The sequence below is a fragment of the Dermacentor silvarum genome, chromosome 11 (assembly GCF_013339745.2).
Source record: "Dermacentor silvarum isolate Dsil-2018 chromosome 11, BIME_Dsil_1.4, whole genome shotgun sequence".
Classification (NCBI taxonomy): domain Eukaryota; kingdom Metazoa; phylum Arthropoda; class Arachnida; order Ixodida; family Ixodidae; genus Dermacentor; species Dermacentor silvarum.
In genome coordinates, this window is record NC_051164.1 from 84197205 (window position 1) to 84215135 (window position 17931).

Sequence of the window (17931 nt, forward strand, 5' to 3'; positions counted from 1 at the left end):
GAACGGTGCGGCGTTCGAACGGTCCGTCTTCGTCAAAACCGGTGCCCTGCTCCTAGCCTCGCGAGACGATCTCGCGAAGCGTGGATCGGCGTACGCGCGGAACGTACGCATCGCTCACCGACCCCACTTCGAAGAGGAAGCGCCTTCTCCCTTTTGCGCCCAAGTAACCCCGCCGTTAGGTGGCGTTAGCCGCGCAACACTAGCGCCATCTCTCGCAATACGCCGCCGCCTTAAAGATATGCGGCGAAGCCGGATTACAGGAGACGGGAGCCATGCGGGGAAAACCACATCAGGGGACGAGTGAGAGTCGCGCATCCCCCAACAGCCCCCCAACCTTAAATCACTGCACATACTCCGGCAAAACATGTCGCATGGCCTAACGAAGCGTGCGTCGCAAACAAGAGGTAGTACATGCGGCAGTGGCCGTGGCGAGGAAACGTTCACGCGCTGTCCACAACCTGCGCGCCGACAATGTCTCTGGGGCGCACCGCTGCCGTCTGTTGGTCACAGGAGGAGCTCTGCGGACTCGACGGCACGACTCCGGGCCAGCATCCGAAACGGCGGCGCAGACGTCGGCACGACCAAGCGTCGCTCGCGCCGACACGCCCTGCTGGCGAGAGCCGCAGTAGCTGTTGGTGATGGCCAGCTCTTTTCCCAGCCGCCGAGGGTTGCGAGCCGAACGCAGGCGGCCGCCAAAGTCGCTGCGCCGAACTGGCCACAGGCATGTCCATTGCCTGAGGCGGCTCGATCGTAGTCCGGGGCCGCAGCGCAGACGATGTGCAGGTGACAGCAAACCAGCGGTGACTCCGCTCACGCTGCGTACACTCAACGCACTCGACGAACACTAAAGTAGTGCAAGGGAGAAGAATTCTGCATGCGCGTCGCCCACGTGGTACGATGTTCAATTCGGCTAGCAAAATTTAGGGCGGCTACTCAGGTGCTAAGTTCACGTGAACAAAGCTCGCTTTCTTGAGTCGAACGAATAATTTCAATTCCTGCGAGGCTAACTAGAACGAGGGAATCATAGTGTGACACCTCAACACCACGGTCGACCAGGTTGTGTCCACGGCCGAAGAGGAAGCACCTTCTTCCTTTTGCGACCCAGTATCTCCGCCGTTAGGTGGCGTTAACAGCGCAACGCTAGCGCCATCTCCCGTAATACTCCGCAACCACACCGACCGCCGTAAAGCCACGCGGCAAAGCCGGATTATAGGAGACGGGAGCCATGCGGGGCAACCGACAGCAGGGGATGCGTGGTAGTCGCGCATCCCCACATTATATTCAATGCTTTGGCCGGGGTCCGGCCTTTATCAAGAGTGCGATTGGAAGCACACGGAGCACATACAGCGGGATGATGGTGAAAAAAATAAAGGCTAACATAGGCGTCATAGGTGTTCATAGGCTAGGTAAAGTTTTTTTTTTCGTTTTTGTTTTGTTTCCCGTGGAGTCACTAAATGTACATGTGCTTGTGGTCATAGAATGGGCACCATTTCTTTTTCTTTTTTTCATACAGAGAAACTGTATAAATTGAGCCTTTGTGTGCTTGCAATCGTACTCTTTATGAAGGCCGGACCCCGGCCGAAACGTAGAAATTAAATATTCTTGCTTTTCTACGTGCGCCTGCACTTCCTTTAATTTAATAAACGCCGAATCCTAAGAACTACTTCCTTCATATATAGATCCGGGACCTCTGAGGTCCCGGTCGTTCGACGTAATGCTGATGTATTTATCTCGCAGGTGCCACTAAATCGCCACTGAAGCTTTGCGTTTCTCTGTTTGTGCTCTTGTTCAGGGACCGCAGGCTCTTCATCATGCTCCTCGCCACGTGCTGCATTATTTTGGGTGTGCTCGCGTTATTGTTCACAATCTACGTGGCCACCAACCTATTCGGTAATGATTTGTCATTGCTGACGATGCGAAATCGTGCAAACTTGCTACATTGCAGTTGCTCACAGCAGGTGCGACGACGTTGTAAAGCGAAGGTTTCTGCTCGAACACTCACAAACTTTGAAGACGGTGTCTTGCTGAAAAGCTCAACACGGGACAACGCGTCTACAGCCATCAATGTGAAAAGGAACAGCGATTTTGTTTTTAGAACGACGATAACTCGTGATCCATGGGTTTCAATCTAGGAACTTAATGTCTCTGAGAATGGGGTGTAGCGGGAAACAAGACGAGAGACGCTGTGAAACGATGACGAGCGCTTACTGACAACTGAAATGTTTATTCTCGGATGAAAGGTTTTCTATGGGAAAGAAAAGAATGAAAAACAACATGCAAACAAGATACCATCACCGCCCACTGCTCCCGCTGGCGTTGCCCCAGAATGCCACCTCCGTTCGTGATAAGACTAGGGATGGCTTACTTATACATGGGCAATCTATACGTGCCATGCTGGCCGATTCGACAATGATGCGTATGCACTCATTCATGTGCTTAGAGATTACTTTTGTTTACTCAAAGAACGGTTTACATCTGCATGAGCTGCAATGGAGGGCTAAAAAAACCTTCCTTTCCGTTCCTAACATTATTGGCATGTTCACGCAGACGGTCGTTCAAACTCCTGCATGCCAGTCTGCCCCACGTAGCATGCGCGCATTTCAAGGGGATTCTGGACACGACTCCCTGCGCACAATCTACGTATCAGTTGCGGTGCTGAACTTCCCACTGGGGTTTTTGTTTCTTTATAGGGATGCTTCTCTTGACATTGAACAAAGCTTGTGTGAGGCCGAAAAAAACCCACGTACACCATCTCGCCCACTCAATTTATAGCGGGGAAGACTTGACGGAGCGCATGCGTGTTTATAGCCTTCGGGCGTTTGAAAAAAAAAAAATAAGGCGTTCCCTTCTATATTTATGACGACTGCACAAGGTGCCCCGGCTATCATGCAACGAGTTAAGAAGAAAAAGAAAAATTGGAGTAGTAACTAACGACATGTTGTCTAAAGCGTTGTTGAAGAAGCGCGCGTAATTTATCAATCGCCACCATCCAATTATTTATTTAAAGTTGTCACCTTACCTAATAATTGTATCCATAATTGTTAGGATGTCAATTAGGTGGTCGTCGATAATTGTGAGACACTGTCAAAATGAGTTGTTTCCAGGAAGATACTTATCACGTTTACTCTTTTACATCGCGTAAGGTAACATAGACGCTGTCGCCAGACTTCCACCTAGGTAGCGCAGGTGGCGTCCAAATCATAACTCCCAGAGACGGCTTGCCAGGAGTGGAAGCCGATCTCGAAGACTATGATTTCGTGTACTGCTAAAGCTGGAAGCTAGGGCAACAGCTGGGAATATGTCCTGGCTACCACATTTTGGAGATCACCTATTATAAAAAAAGAAACAAAAAACAGAAAAAAAGAAAAACAAACCTTTCTTTAGCAGTGTATTCTTTAAAAGAGCTAAGTGTCGTCGCTGTTCTGAACTATGTTTCAAGAGGGTTTCAAGCGGGCTCCATGAGAGTGCTTGTTTTTGAACATGGTGGCTAAACATACCATTCCATATTTTCTTTGGAAGTACTCCTCTACTCCAAAGCGCTGTGAAATACAGGATGCTGAGTGAGGCAGGTTATAGCCCAGCGTCGTATGGCACTGTATTTTTTTACGCGCTTGTGACTCACTCATACGTCCTGCCCTGGCCCGCACCTATACAGATGACGAGAGCAAGTACGACAAGATGACCGAGAGCACAGTGAAGTACTTGAAAGTACCTGCTGCTCCACGGACCGCCCCACTGGTGAGCTCATATCGCTCGCAACAGGCGCTAGTGACCAAACCATCCAAAATATTGGAGTGGGAATTATGTAGTTTTATACTGCTTCTCACCGACTCCGATTGGGCGAGACGCAGTGTGAGATGCAAAGGTGCGCAACTGGACATTGTCTCCTGAATGAAACATCCGCGGGTCTTATAGGCCGTGCGAGATGGAATTGCACACAACAGCTTAACTGCATTGTTTGTAGATGCAGATCCGTGTGTGTGTGTGCGAGAGATAGACGCAACATCACGCAATTTCACAGTGTGCAAGTGGCAGATCCAAATGTGAGTGTCAGCAGAGATAATTACATAATTTGTCCACTTTATGCAGAGGATATAGCTGTCCCAGATATTTCACAAATGTCCATGCGCCACATCAAGCAGCCTTTAGGCCTGTGTGCTGTATTTTCAGACTGTATTTTGGGCTTTTTGGAATAAAGTAGTTGCGAGTGCAGCGTGTGTCGTGTATCCTTGTGTCCCTCCACTTTGTCCTGGTCAGTGCGCTGCTCCACCAATACGGTATGATGTATTTTTGGAGCCTGCTGCATAATGAATATCATCTGTCTTGGCACGGAAATGGTGTGGAACTCGTTTGTAGCGACTGTCGTAACATTATTATTGCGAAGTGGGAACTCTACACAATCACAAGCTGCTGACAACACCTTTAGGTCCTGGCAATTTATGAGATAATTTTATATATATATATATATATATATATATATATATATATATATATATATATATATATATATATATATATATATATGTAACACCAATATGATCTTTATGTTTTCCGTCGTTTTCTTCACGTGATAAAAATATACCCTTCAGAAAAATTCCGATAAAAAAAAAAGGGTTAAGCAAACTTCCTTGATTTTTCATTCGCCTATGTCGTCCCATAATACAGATAGCGTAGCGAATGTGTTTTTGTCCTGAAACGCAGATGATTCCTAGACGCAACACGGCGACATCTCCGGTTCTTACTACTACGTCACCAACGGTCCCTGTGACGCCCATGTCAACAATTAGCACGGTCGCTTCTTCGATGACGTTCATTGCGAGGACGATGATCCCAGTGGCAACTACTATATCTAAGAAGACCCCGATTTCCCATGGGACGACCTCTGCTCCAACACCGATGACTACGACGACAAAAGCTACAGCACCGCCTCCGCCTCTACCACCGCCGCCACTACCACCGCCACCACCCAAGACGAAGCGAACTCCACTGCCGACGACAACGCTGCCGCCCAAGATGACAACGCCACCGCCGAAGACAAGGCCGCCGCCTAAAACAAGGCCGCCGCCAAAGTCGACGACGATGCCGCCAACGACGCTATCGCCGACTACGACAACGCCGCCGCCGACGACGCCTGGCGCAGTGACCCCGTCGGAGCGTAAGTCTGCAAAACTTACAATTCCAATAACAGACTTGAACCACTTGCTTTTCGCATTGGACCACGAGAGGTGTCTCACACGTAAATTAAAAATATCTCTCACGAAAGTTTATTACAGAGGCCTAGTTTGGCTCCCTCCCCTCTGTGCCTTATCTGTGAAGAAGCTGAAGCCATTGATACCTTCTTATTAACATGCTGTCGATTCGCAAGCCGGACAAGAAAGTATTTCGAAACGACGTTCCGACAATTTGATATATTTTTTTAATTGTCAAAATAACTCCTTCGGGCCTTTGATTTGGGTTTGAACTATAACAACGTAAAATTGCCTATCAGTGAATTATTTCGTGACGCAAGAACAAAACGCGATAGCATTCAAAGATCCCTGACTGCTTCTTACGCTTCACGACAACTGCAGATTATGCAACCTTAAAGGTTACCTGGAAACACTGGTGCCGAATGCTATGCACGAAGGCGAGCTTTCTGGTCGAAACGCGGCCTCTTGCGTGGGCCGATCCCGGAGACTGTGCAGAACCGCGCCAAATAATTACATCATTTTCAGCTTTCTGTTATTGTTTCGCACTTTTAATAATTAATTTTGAGAAGATTTAACATAAAAGGTGTGCAGTGCGGGTGTTTTGTTTCATGACATTTGTTTGTTGGTTGTCATCCTGAAAATGCCGAGGAATGGCTTTGTTAAGAATGTAAGACAAGGTATCAGCAGCATTAGAGATAGAATGGTGTAGCAATATAACCCGCATATGCCGCACATCATATAGCAAGGCGTGGCATATTACATATTCTGAGGGCCTGCGTGGTTGGGGATGATTTTCTCGGCCGGCGGCGCCGAGACCGATGCCGAGACCGATGCCGACATCGACGCCGGATTTTCTGCGACATAGGGCCCTCAACGCTATCGCGTTAAAAAGGCGTCCGGCAAGCAGCAACAGCAGTACACGACCACGCCAGAGAGAACCAATATGGTGCCGGCTCTTTCGAAAGGAGGTCTATATTGGCTATATTCCGCCGAGAAGGCGGAATATATGTAGCGTCTCCGCTATATTCGAAAAATAGCGAACGCACGCTACGCACAAAACTGAAATAGCGTTCTGGGCATGCGCAGTATGACCCCGCTATTTCTTTCCGTTTAGCGTAGTGCCATTTCCGCAATGCTAAAACTGTCTACTATGTTTGACTCCTGTGAGACATACTGGGGAATATGAGCTTGTCCGCAATCTCTTCAGCATTTACGGATTATCGGAGCCGTGGCCTGCAGTTTCCAAACTACAATCTGCCCGAAACTTTTTTTGTGTTGTGTAAGTGTTCCAATCATACAAGGAGCTTGAAAGGACTGTACGTTGACAACTATGTCGTTACAAATGCTCTACATCAGCAGTTAGACTTTGGCAGGCCACTCACTTATTGGCTACGTGTGTTTTCTGATTTGTCTCAGCGTCAAGATGTCGCTACCAGTATTGTTGATGCCAAATACCTGTCCGGTAACCCAGTGTTTCGCAAACGGTAACACGTTTACGGAGAAGCTAAAATTCTTTATTCTCTAAGTGGGTTCACCTTTCCGATGGAGTGCGTTGGATTATTGGGTTTTACGTGCCAAAACCGCGATTAGATTATGAGGCACGCCGTAGGTGGGGACTCCGGATTAATTTTGATCGCCAGGATATCTCGTACCCCCAATGCACGGGACACGGGCGTTTTTGCATTTCGCTCCCATCGAAATGAGGCCGCCGCGGCCGAGGATAGAATGCGTTAATGCCGTGTTTGTCAACACAAAGCTAACGCCCTCTATCGAGGACTTTGAGACTTTTTTGAAAACGGAGTAAAGTTAGGAACTCGGAGTAACGGCCGTCAAGGAGTAACGCCCATTAGTGATGTTGCCTGCAGTCTCAGCATTCAAATTTTTTGTGCGTTGTGTGTGCGTGTGTCTGTGCATGTGTAGGAGCGCGGGTGCGTGTGGGTGTATGTTGAGTATATGTATCGTATGCGTGTATTCGAGAGCTTATGTTGCATGTGCATGAATGAGTGAGTGAGTGAGTGAGTGAGTGTTGCATGGTGTCTTTGATTCTTTGCTGACCATGCTCGGCGTAGCGGCTTTACTACAGCATATATATATATATATATATATATATGTGTGTGTGTGTGTGTGTGTGTGTGTGTGTGTGTGTGTGTGTTTGTGTGTGTTCACAACGCTGTTGTAAAAGAAAGCACATGTTGCTTAGGGCCGACTTTTATACTCAGAGCTCACGCGCTTTAATTATTCAGGGCCTTACAGGGGCTCTCCAGAATCCGTTCAAGCCCGGGTAAAGTGCTTCGGCGGCTTAGCTTGGCTCTATAAAGCACGAAAGCGTGAAAATATTACACCGCCTTGTTCGAGGTTGTTTCATCTTGATTTTTTTTTGTCAGTTGGCTTTTACTGAGAGAAATAGTTCGGATATAGGTCCTGCGTACATGCAGACATAAGTTCAGGAAAAAAGATGGTCACAGTGACTAATTCTGATGACGTGTCCAAGTATAGGTAATGGGGTAAATCTAATGAACATGCGAGGAATACTACAAATGAACAAAAAATGCACTGGTAAACTAGGCGGTAATGCAGTTCCATTCACCATGAAAGCTGGGGAAGTGCGGAGCACTGATTCGCCGGTGTTTCCCTTGTGTTTTCCTTGTGTTTACCTTGTTTTATCCTGTGTTTATCTTCTGTTTATCAATCGATCATCCATTCTGACACATGTGCTAAGGCACAACTGGTAGGAGACCACCACGCACACGGAGCCAAAGCCTTTGCTGACGATAGTCAGGAGCGATTTCAACGAAATTCTGTCAATTAATGCGCTTAATGCTTGATTATTGCTGTCTTCTATTCTGAATCATGATTGTTTATTTGATCAATTCTGCACTTGTTTTGACTCTGTTTTGAGCACTTGTTCTTGAGCTTGATTATGCGACAGACGCCGATTGCCTGGACCCCTAAAGTGCTCCGCACTTAGAAGTACATCGAATAGCAACACATGCACACATATTTTTAATTAAACAAGTATAAGAAATATAACGGAAACATTCGTACAATAAAGCAGCTACTGGGATAGTAAACGTGGAAATACACTCTGGAGCATAACCAGGCACGGGACGAAAGTGCCTCCAGCGGCCAGTCACGCGGCAATTTTGCGTGTATTCGTGGGCTTCTTTAACGCTCGGAAAAACTCTTATATAGCACGTATTGAGCAACAGAAAGTTGTATCGGGAGTTACTCATGTTGCACTACAATTTCTCATTGGCACTCTTCATCTAATTAAAGTAATTGAGAAGTTTATTTTTTAATTAAGACTACTTATCTATTTAGGCGGAATGCAAAACATATTCTGAGTGTCTGCAAGCGACGGCAAACAACATTACCTTGGCTCTGTTCATCTACGTAGCATTTGGATTTTTTTTTAAAGTGTGGCCCAAGTTAACTGAAACACCAACGACGCTACGAAACCGAAAACCAGCCTGTCTCCGTTCTGCGCATGTGCTGCAAGGTATATCGTGTCCAGAATCTAGGTGAACTTTCAGAGCCTAGTAAATTGAGCTGGTATATGGCGTTCGCCTTGTTTGTCCTTCGTCTATGTACGTGCGTCAACACGCGCTCGTTTCTAGTACCGCGCTTGTAATTTACACGACTTTCGCCCGACAGGTCCGGGCATTCGTCGCTACACTACGGTCTGCACGGTGAGCTACTTGGCACTCCGGTCTGCCATTGCCCCTGAGCGGCGAAGTGCGACATCATCTACTACGACTCGCTGCTCCTGCGCCCGGAGGACACATTCATGAGCACCTTCACCAACGCCTACCTGAAGCCCATCTTCGACGCCGCCAAGCAGAGCCACAACACCGAGTTTGGGATGTCTGTGCACGCACCGTGAGCAGTGTTGATAGCTTCCTGTTGCGATGACGCGCGCAGGGTTTACTAAGGGACACTGGAGAGATACAATAAGCTGAGCTGCATTAGTGAATTGCACTCATCCCCGAATATCTGGTTGGCTGTCCACTCGGTGCTGCCAAAGTGAACTGGCATAAAAGATTAACGTACATCGAGTGTCCCCAAGAAAGTTAGCTCTCTATTAGAATTTTATCGATATTAAAGGACAACGATTCGGCCACACGCCTACCTTTATTCCGGCGACCGTGCAACCCACTACTGAAGCCCCAGGTGGTGATGGTGACATTGCGCTCACACTAATTTCGCCACTCGGAGAAGTGGCCAGCGCGGCCGCAATTTGGTCTGGCAAGGAACGCCGAACGAATGGTTTGAGACGCGACACGTGGACCATCTCGGAATTACGGCAACGGCGGTCAGAAGGAACATCAACGCAAGTATAACATGGTAGTTCACAGGGGGAGGTTTGTTCTGTTATAACGCAGGGGCCGAGAAAACGCGAGAGGAATTTCTCACACAAGCCGGGAGTACGGAGGGATGTCCATAGCAGCACCTCATATCCGGGACGAAAGAAAAAGTCGTGGCGTGAGAAGTCGTTACGCTGCTTTCGGTCTTGTTGACTGGCTTCAGTATTGATGCGATCACGTGTTCGTCATTCGTCAAGTCTGGAGACGAGCTGTTCGGGTACAGACACCGAGGTGTTAGTAGGGGCGTTAAGAAAGAGGCCTCGAGAGTAAATGTTCACGAATGGCTGTAAACGAGGTTGAATGGTGGGTAACCGGTAGTTCGTTGGACACCGGTGTTAAAACAAACGTTACAAATAGAATTGTTTTATTTTATTATTTACATATACTGCTATCTTGCATAGCAACACATTGCAGGAGTCCATAAATTGAATAATACATTTTAGTTGTAAAAAAAGAAAACAAATATAAAAAAGGCAATATTAGGAATAGCTAGTCGAATAATGCACACAATTAGGCAATAGGTCGGTGAATTCTTCACTCGATAACTCGCGCAAGGACCCCTCAAGGCCATTACAAATCGTAATTGTAGCGGAAAAAAGGAAAACCTAGAACAATCAATCGATGAATTCAAAGGAACAATGTTAAGACGATGACTTATTTTGTTGGGCCGAGAAGAAGGGTTAGCGAAAACAATAGGTGTATTGAAATAGGTTTTCCCATGAGCAATTTTATGTAGCCGAACAACACAGTCACACAGTCACAAGTACGTCTATGGGCCAGAGGTTTTAGTAGCAGGTTGTCCCAGTTTTGTGGCATGGTCTGGTGTACAAAGATATGTCAGTTGTGCGATGAAATCACTCCGTCAAGCCATTTGTTTGTGGGTCGTAGGCTGACGTCGTCTTCTGAACAGCACGAAAAGTTCTCGGCACTTCTTCGATGATCGTCGACAGAAACGTATTGCCGTGGTCACTCAGCAGAATGCAAGGCGCACCATGTAGCACGACGGCTTCTAGAAAGAAGCTGGCAACGTCTGAACCAGAGCCAGAGCGTAGAGCGGTATCCGCGTACCGGTGTGAAATGTTCGACTGCAGTCACGATCTACCAATGACCTGTTGTGGTGATCGGAAGAAGTCCAAGCAGGTCTATCCCAATGTAGGTAAAACGCGCCTCTGGTGATAGAAGGGGTTATAACAGGTCAGCTAGAGGGGAAGTTGGTGGATTCAGTCGTTAACAAAGCGCGCCAGACGCAACGTATTTAGCCACAAAGGTAGAAAGGCAAGGCCAGAATAAACGGCTTTTAATGTGGTTGTAGGTGTTGTGAAAGCCTAAGTGGCCAGCAGATTGGTCGTCTTGGCAGGCTTCGAAGACCTGTGTTCGCAGCGAACGAGGAAGAACCGGAACCCACCGGTGTCCAGCAGCATCGTAAATGTATCGGTGCAGCACACTGTTGTCGACCTTAAACAGAACCAGTTTGTGACGCCTCCTGGCGTTTGGCGGACGAGACGTTCCTCATAGATGTTGCATACTGTGGTGGCAGTATGGGTCATCACGTTTATGAGAGGCGAACTGAGCGCAGTGATTGGAAGGCAGTATGTCGATAGCCGCTAGCGGTGACAAGGTCGGTGAAGTCGTAGCCTTAAAATCACGTGAAACGCAATGCTTGGAGATGCTCGTAGATGATCGTAGATGTGCTCACATCTATCCATGCCTCTTTTTAAGAGTAAACAGCAACTAATTGACCCTATTGGTTCAGGAACAAACACTGCAGTTGTTAGTTGGTCACGGTCCGTTTCAATGTTACCGGCTTGCCCAAGCAGTTGTTGTTAGCGAAAGTGTTTATTACTTTTGAAAAGTCTCTGGATGTTTCGTGATATCAATTGTTAATGTTGTTAAATAGATTTCCTAATAAACATTCATTATGTTGCTCTGCCTTGCTTCGTAGAGCGATCAACGACTTCTCCATCGAGGTCAAATCGAATGCCGGCATGCAGCACTACAAGGACCACTGGCAGCACAAGATATACCACTGGGGCGTCCTTAACATCCACGAGATTATCATGAAGAGCACCCCAGACATCCTGAAGACTTCGCTCACTGTACTCAAGGTTAGCTGCAGGGAAAAACAAAATCGAAGCTTTCGAGCCAGACCCTCTGGAACTTAGCTTTTTTTCTTGCAGCGAAGCTGTTAAGGGCTCATTCTTCCTTCGATGGTCGCGTCCGGCAATGGATAAAAAAACACCGCATATCCTCGGGGTGAATGATGATGAGTGGGCGAAGCTCCGGAGGGAATCATCGGTAAACCGTGAATCTTCCGTGTAATTCGCCCAGTCTCGCCGCACTAAATCGAACGATTGACTTCCACCAATGACACGCGCCATATGTGACGTCATTCCTATTTTATAACAGCGCCCTTCATTATAATTGCACCATCTCCCCCTTTAGGGGACGCTAGCACAAACGCGTTAGAAACGTGCAGTACTCTCTAGTAAGGGGGAGAGGCCACAGCGTCTTACGCTGCCGTTTACACATGCCGGAACGTGCACCGCGTTTGCCGACGCTATCACATGACTGCTGAGAGAGTATAACCCCCGTATTCATAAACGCTCCTCGACTTGACTTGCCACCGCCTTCAACGCGTTTCGAACGCGCTGCCCAAGGCGGTGGCAAGTCAAGTTCAAGTCGAGGAGGGTTTATGAATACGGGGGTAAGGCGGAGAGGCCACAGCGTCTTACACCAGCTTCTTACACGGGCCGTAACGCGCTAGCACAAACGCGTTAGAAACGCGCAGTCTTTCGTCAATGTTGGGCATTTATTGTCATCGTGGTGCGTGTGTCCATGTGCGCTTCGTGGCGTAGTGGTTAGCGCCGCGCGTTCGGAAGCGAGGGGTCCCTGGTTCGATTCCGCGCTACGGACACCACTTTAGGATATTTTTTTCTCATAAAAGTAGACGTGGCTACCTACTACGACGACTACTACTACTACATACTACAGAGGAGGGACAGACCCACACCCTAAGGAGCTTCGCCCCTAAAAACTCTCATTTGGCCGTACGCTGTATGTGCGAGTGAAAACACGCGAGGGCGAGGGACGCGCGCTTTCATGGGGAGTGAACGCACGGCGGAGAGCAAACGCGACTTCCCAGTGGAAGTCGCGTTTGATCACAATGATCGCGTTCGTATCGCAATTGATGCTTCGCCTTTCAGGTGAAACTGCGACAACTTTTTTAACACGAAAGTGTTTTATGCCGGGGTCCACCAAGACTTCACTGACGTATTTCCGTCACGGAAATACGTCACAGAACATAATACAAAGAAAGAAACCAGAAGAAAAAGTTCCACAAACATGCAAAATTTGGAAATCGAACCCACGACCTCTCGGTCCGCGACGATAGACCCCCGAGCGTTTAACCCATTGCGCCACAAACGCATTTGCAGAGAGCTACACAGACGCGCCTTATATATCTAACACTCCTCCGTGTACCCGCGCTCTTGCTCGGGGTGGTGCCGCCGCCTACGAGCAGAAAAGAGAAGTACTGCATTATGACACTAACGCGCACCGACAGTGAACGCTTCGGTGGTCTCAGCACTACGACGCCTCGATGCCAGCATTCGAAGGGACGCTGGCATCAAGAAGCACTACCAACGCCACTTAGGTGGCGTTCACCGTACTCAGCACAGCGGAGCGTGGCCTCCGCAATTAGCTCTGAAAATGTTTCTGAAGTTGATCGCGGAGGCTGCAATTACGACGCGCTGTACGCGCTGATTTGACTCGGTGACGATTCAGTTACGTGCTTTGTCTTGCGCGTTGTATGAGTGTGTCATTTACGTGCTTCGTCTTTCACGTTGTGCTAGCGTGTGCAGCGTAGTGCAGCTTCCATATGCTCGACGGTTGCTCATGGTCATCGACGTTGGTAGTCGTGATGGAGGAGACGTGCCACCAGGCGTCAGCGTGGGTGCATCAACGCCTAAGGGCGCTTTAGCCACAAAACACCAATAGACATTATATATCAATGTGCAATAAACATTACACTACTTCTGTGAAGACACGTTTCACTTTCGTGTTCTATACCGATTCCTATATAAGAGGGATCAACCACATTTTTTTTCTTTCTTTCCTTTTTTTTTCCAAGTAGCTAGCTCACACACAAAGCCGAACTCGTATAACGAAGCGGTTCTAACGTAGCCCCATCTGTGCAAGTCTTACGGATGTGCCCAGTGGCCGGCTCAATTCTCTATAAATTTACACAATGAAGCTGTAAAACGGTGCCGCCTAAATATCGTCAGTGCAACAAGTATATACCTTCAAGGATATATGACATTTATTAAAACGAAACTTTCTATTTCTTCTTTCCCGGAGTTTGGCGCGTTCATCCGCTTGGTCTGGCTTCTTGCCGAGTATGACTGTGCCGGTCCAGGAGACAGTGCTACAATAAACAGGGCTAATTCCGGAGATGGTGTGATGCAAAGCGGGCTGACCCAGAGGCAGTGTAATGCGTTGTTGCGTGGATCACGTGGGTCGCATGATGGGGGTCGGGGTTTGCGCGTTTCTCTGACTTGCCGGGGCACGTGGTCGCTATGCTGCAAAACGCGTTGCAGAACATAACATTTATTAAAGCACTGAATTACCGCTTCACAAAGACTGGAAAATGTCACTTGGGATATGCGTAACTTTTCTGTTCCATGTTTCTACTTTGCTACATACGTACAGTGCCGTAAGCGATATGCGAGTTAGGCGACAATGATTGCACACTTATCCCGACGCAGGATTCTTGAAGTACACACCATAATGTTGCCGTAGTCCGATATAGATGCTCGTTCAAAACAGCCACAACAAAGTGTATGACTACAGCGGCCCACAATTAAAGTTCACTTGCACATTTCTAGTACCTGAAACCCCGTCAGTTATTCAAACTGCTCCCGTGAAATGATAAATGCAGCACCTTTGCAAATAGTAAAAGCTGGGCCCGCATGGCACTCTAAAACAGTTTACACGCTTTGGACTGTATCGCTGTCCCATAAAAATAAAAGGTTGGAGGATCCCTAAGCATATTCTTATGAGATGAGAACGCGAAAGCGTTTCTTTGGCTAGGTTGTTGTTACGGAAGGGGGCTGCAATGTGGCGTCGCCTTATCCTTTGTGGTCTCATCATCATCATCATCATCATCATCATCATCATCATCATCATCATCATCATCATCATCATCATCATCATCAACATCATCATCATCATCATCATCATCATCCTCATCCTATATTTCATGTCCACTGCAGGTCGAAGGCCTCTTCCTGCCATCTCCAATTACCCCTGTGGTCTCATCTCATAAGAATATTATTAGGGATCCACCAACTTTTTTTTTCTTTCTTCTTCGTGGTTGGTGAATTGGGTGTAGAGCGTACACATTTAAATTCACGCTCGTCCCCTGAGTCCTCCTCGTCGAGGGAGCGCTCCGTCGACGAGTCTACTGCCGATGTCGACACTAAGCCTAAAACCTCGACATTCAGACTAACTGCCGCTACTTGTTGCAGAATCACTATCCACGCTGCTGCGACACTGTGCGCATGGTAACCCTAGGTCACGAAATTGCACGTTATCAGCGCGACTTGGCACTCTTGACAGTAAAGCAGCTTTAAAGGATAGTGGTTTTGGCTAGTTGGTTTTCCATAATGTGAAGTGGTGCAGCGTGAAGCAAGGCAGGGGGCCACGGAAGCGCTCGTCCTCGTCTTTTTCGTGTCCCTCTGTCCTGCAGCTTCGAGCTGCACCACGTAACATTACTAAAGTAGCCAGCGCAGAGTTTTCAAGAAGGAAACTGCGATCCAAATGTCATTTACTGTTGTGGGACAAAGACACACCTCAAATGATGCAAACTGCATTTATAGAATATAATTTCAGCGTTCGTTTTGTTCTAATCCCTTCTTATCATGGGCCCTTCACGACATGCCGATCCCGGTTATAACGTGGGCGGAGCGCCGCTAGCACCACTGAAGAAGCAGGAGAAGGATTAGCCATTAGAATAGAATAGTTACGCTGTGCCTGCCCTGGTTAAGCGAGAAATAATCAGAAAAGACCTGGGAGAAAATTACCGCCTGAGCTACCACGACAGCTTTCAGACGTGCAGCCACCATGTGGGTGAAACGACTAGGTGGCGAGCCGTTTCGGCACTTTGGCGCTCTAGATTATCATCGTCATCATTATTATCATTAGCCCATTTATGTCTCCTGAAGGACAAAGGCCTCTTCCAACGATCTCCAAATACCCCTGTGTTGTTCTATGTATATATAGATTCGGCTGATTCGATACACTTCTCGCAGAAGGACATTCTACCATAAGACGCAGACTGTGCTTACGTTCCGAAATACTTATTAGGGAGCTTTAGAAATAGGGCACCCAAACCTTCTTGCTTACCCAAAGTGCCACGGCCTTGCTTGCGTCCATTCTTACTCCTTTGTTGTTCTTTTGTATACCTTTTTACATTGTTTTGTACACCCCGCTTAATTCAACCAAATGGTAATGGCCGTTCCTTTTTTTTTTCTTTTTAACACGAAAGTGTTTTATGCCGGGGTCCACCAAGACTTCACTGACGTATTTCCGTCACGGAAATACGTCAGCTTACAATGTACACGAACATAATACAAAGAAAGAAACCAGAAGAAAAAGTTCCACAAACATGCAAAATCTGGAAATCGAACCCACGACCTCTCGGTCCGCGACGATAAATCGCCGAGCGTTTAACCCATTGCGCCACAAACGCATTAGCAGAGAGCTACACAGACGCGCCTTATATATCTAACACTCCTCCGTGTACCCGCGCTCTTGCTCGGGGCGGTGCCGCCGCCTACGAGCAGAAAAGAGAAGTACTGCATTATGACACTAACGCGCACCGACAGTGAACGCTTCGGTGGTCTCAGCACTACGACGCCTCGATGCCAGCATTCGAATGGACGCTGGCATCAAGAAGCACTACCAACGCCAGGTGGCGTTCACCGTACTCAGCACAGCGGAGCGTGGCCTCCGCAATTAGCTCTGAAAATGTTTCTGAAGTTGATCGCGGAGGCTGCAATTACGACGCGCTGTACGCGCTGATTTGACTCGGTGACGATTCAGTTACGTGCTTTGTCTTGCGCGTTGTATTAGTGTGTCAGTTACGTGCTTCGTCTTTCGCGTTGTGCTAGCGTGTGCAGCGTAGTGCAGCTTCCATATGCACGACGGTTGCTCATGGTCATCGACGTTGGTAGTCGTGATGGAGGAGACGTGCCACCAAGCGTCAGCGTGGGTGCATCAACGCCTAAGGGCGCTTTAGCCACAAAACACCAATAGACATTATATATCAATGTGCAATAAACATTACACTACTTCTGTGAAGACACGTTTCACTTTCGTGTTCTATACCGATTCCTATATAAGAGGGATCAACCACATTTTTTTCTTGTTTTTTTTTGGCCACCACTCGACAGAACAAGATGACAACTTGTTCCTTTCACCGACCTGTTAAAAATCAATTCGCCTCCACATATGTGGACACCGCGCCTGAAGAGTTAAAAGAGTGCTGGTGCTGTGTGTATGTGTCTGTCTGGCTTCATCTCTTCGCAGTGTGTAAACTTCCAGTAAGGGGAGAATTTCTAAGAAAATATTTGAATTCAAAGCAGTTTATTACGACGGTTGCTCGAGGAGGAGCTAGTACATGTGCAAGTTTGCGATGTTCATGGCAGAACTCATTTTATTAAGGTCAGCTAGTGATCCTGCGTAACCCGAGCGGGCGGAATTAGAGTCTATGCTTCCGTAGTGATTGCCGTGTGGCGCTATTCTACGCAACGCCACCTTTGACGATTTGAATTTATCACGTGGCTTCTTGCAGGAGCTGAAGGAGATTGCTACGGCAGCAGGGCAAGAACGCCTCGATGGTTGTGGGCCTTTTCTGCAAGTTCACCGACGGCTGCAATAAAGTGTCCGAGTACCTCAAGTAAGACTCAGCAGTTCCACCGATCAAATCGACGGGCTGTCCTGTCCCCTGATCGTAAAAACAGACGACGGATGGACACGATATAGATATATAGATAGATAGATAGATATATAGATAGATAGATAGATAGATGCCATTTAAGCACAATTTTTCGCTCAATCTATTGAACCTTTCACTTGTTTAGCAACGGCATGTCTACATTTTAAATAACTTGTATGGTATTCTTAGTTCCTTTTATTAGTGCATCATTATGAGATACACGAATTATTTAGTCGATTACCACGGTTTCGAGATAATGTCCATTGCACGAAAAGTTGGGCTTAAAAACTACGGGCACTACTAGAGGAACGACGCCTAACTTTTGCGCCTAACTTTTCAACCATAAAATTTAACCCATTCGCTTAAGTTTTCCAGTCTCTGA

General features: G+C 47.4%; 1 protein-coding gene across 1 annotated transcript; it reads left to right on the forward strand.

Moving 5' to 3' along the window:
* The first annotated feature begins 8929 nt into the window (after positions 1-8929).
* On the forward strand, positions 8930-17511 carry LOC125941632 (uncharacterized). Its single transcript, XM_049659368.1, has 3 exons — positions 8930-9068; positions 11496-11658; positions 17406-17511. Exons 1-3 carry the CDS (start codon positions 8977-8979, stop codon positions 17490-17492), a joined length of 342 nt encoding a protein of 113 aa, XP_049515325.1. The 5' UTR covers positions 8930-8976; the 3' UTR covers positions 17493-17511.
* Positions 17512-17931: the final 420 nt, after the last annotated feature.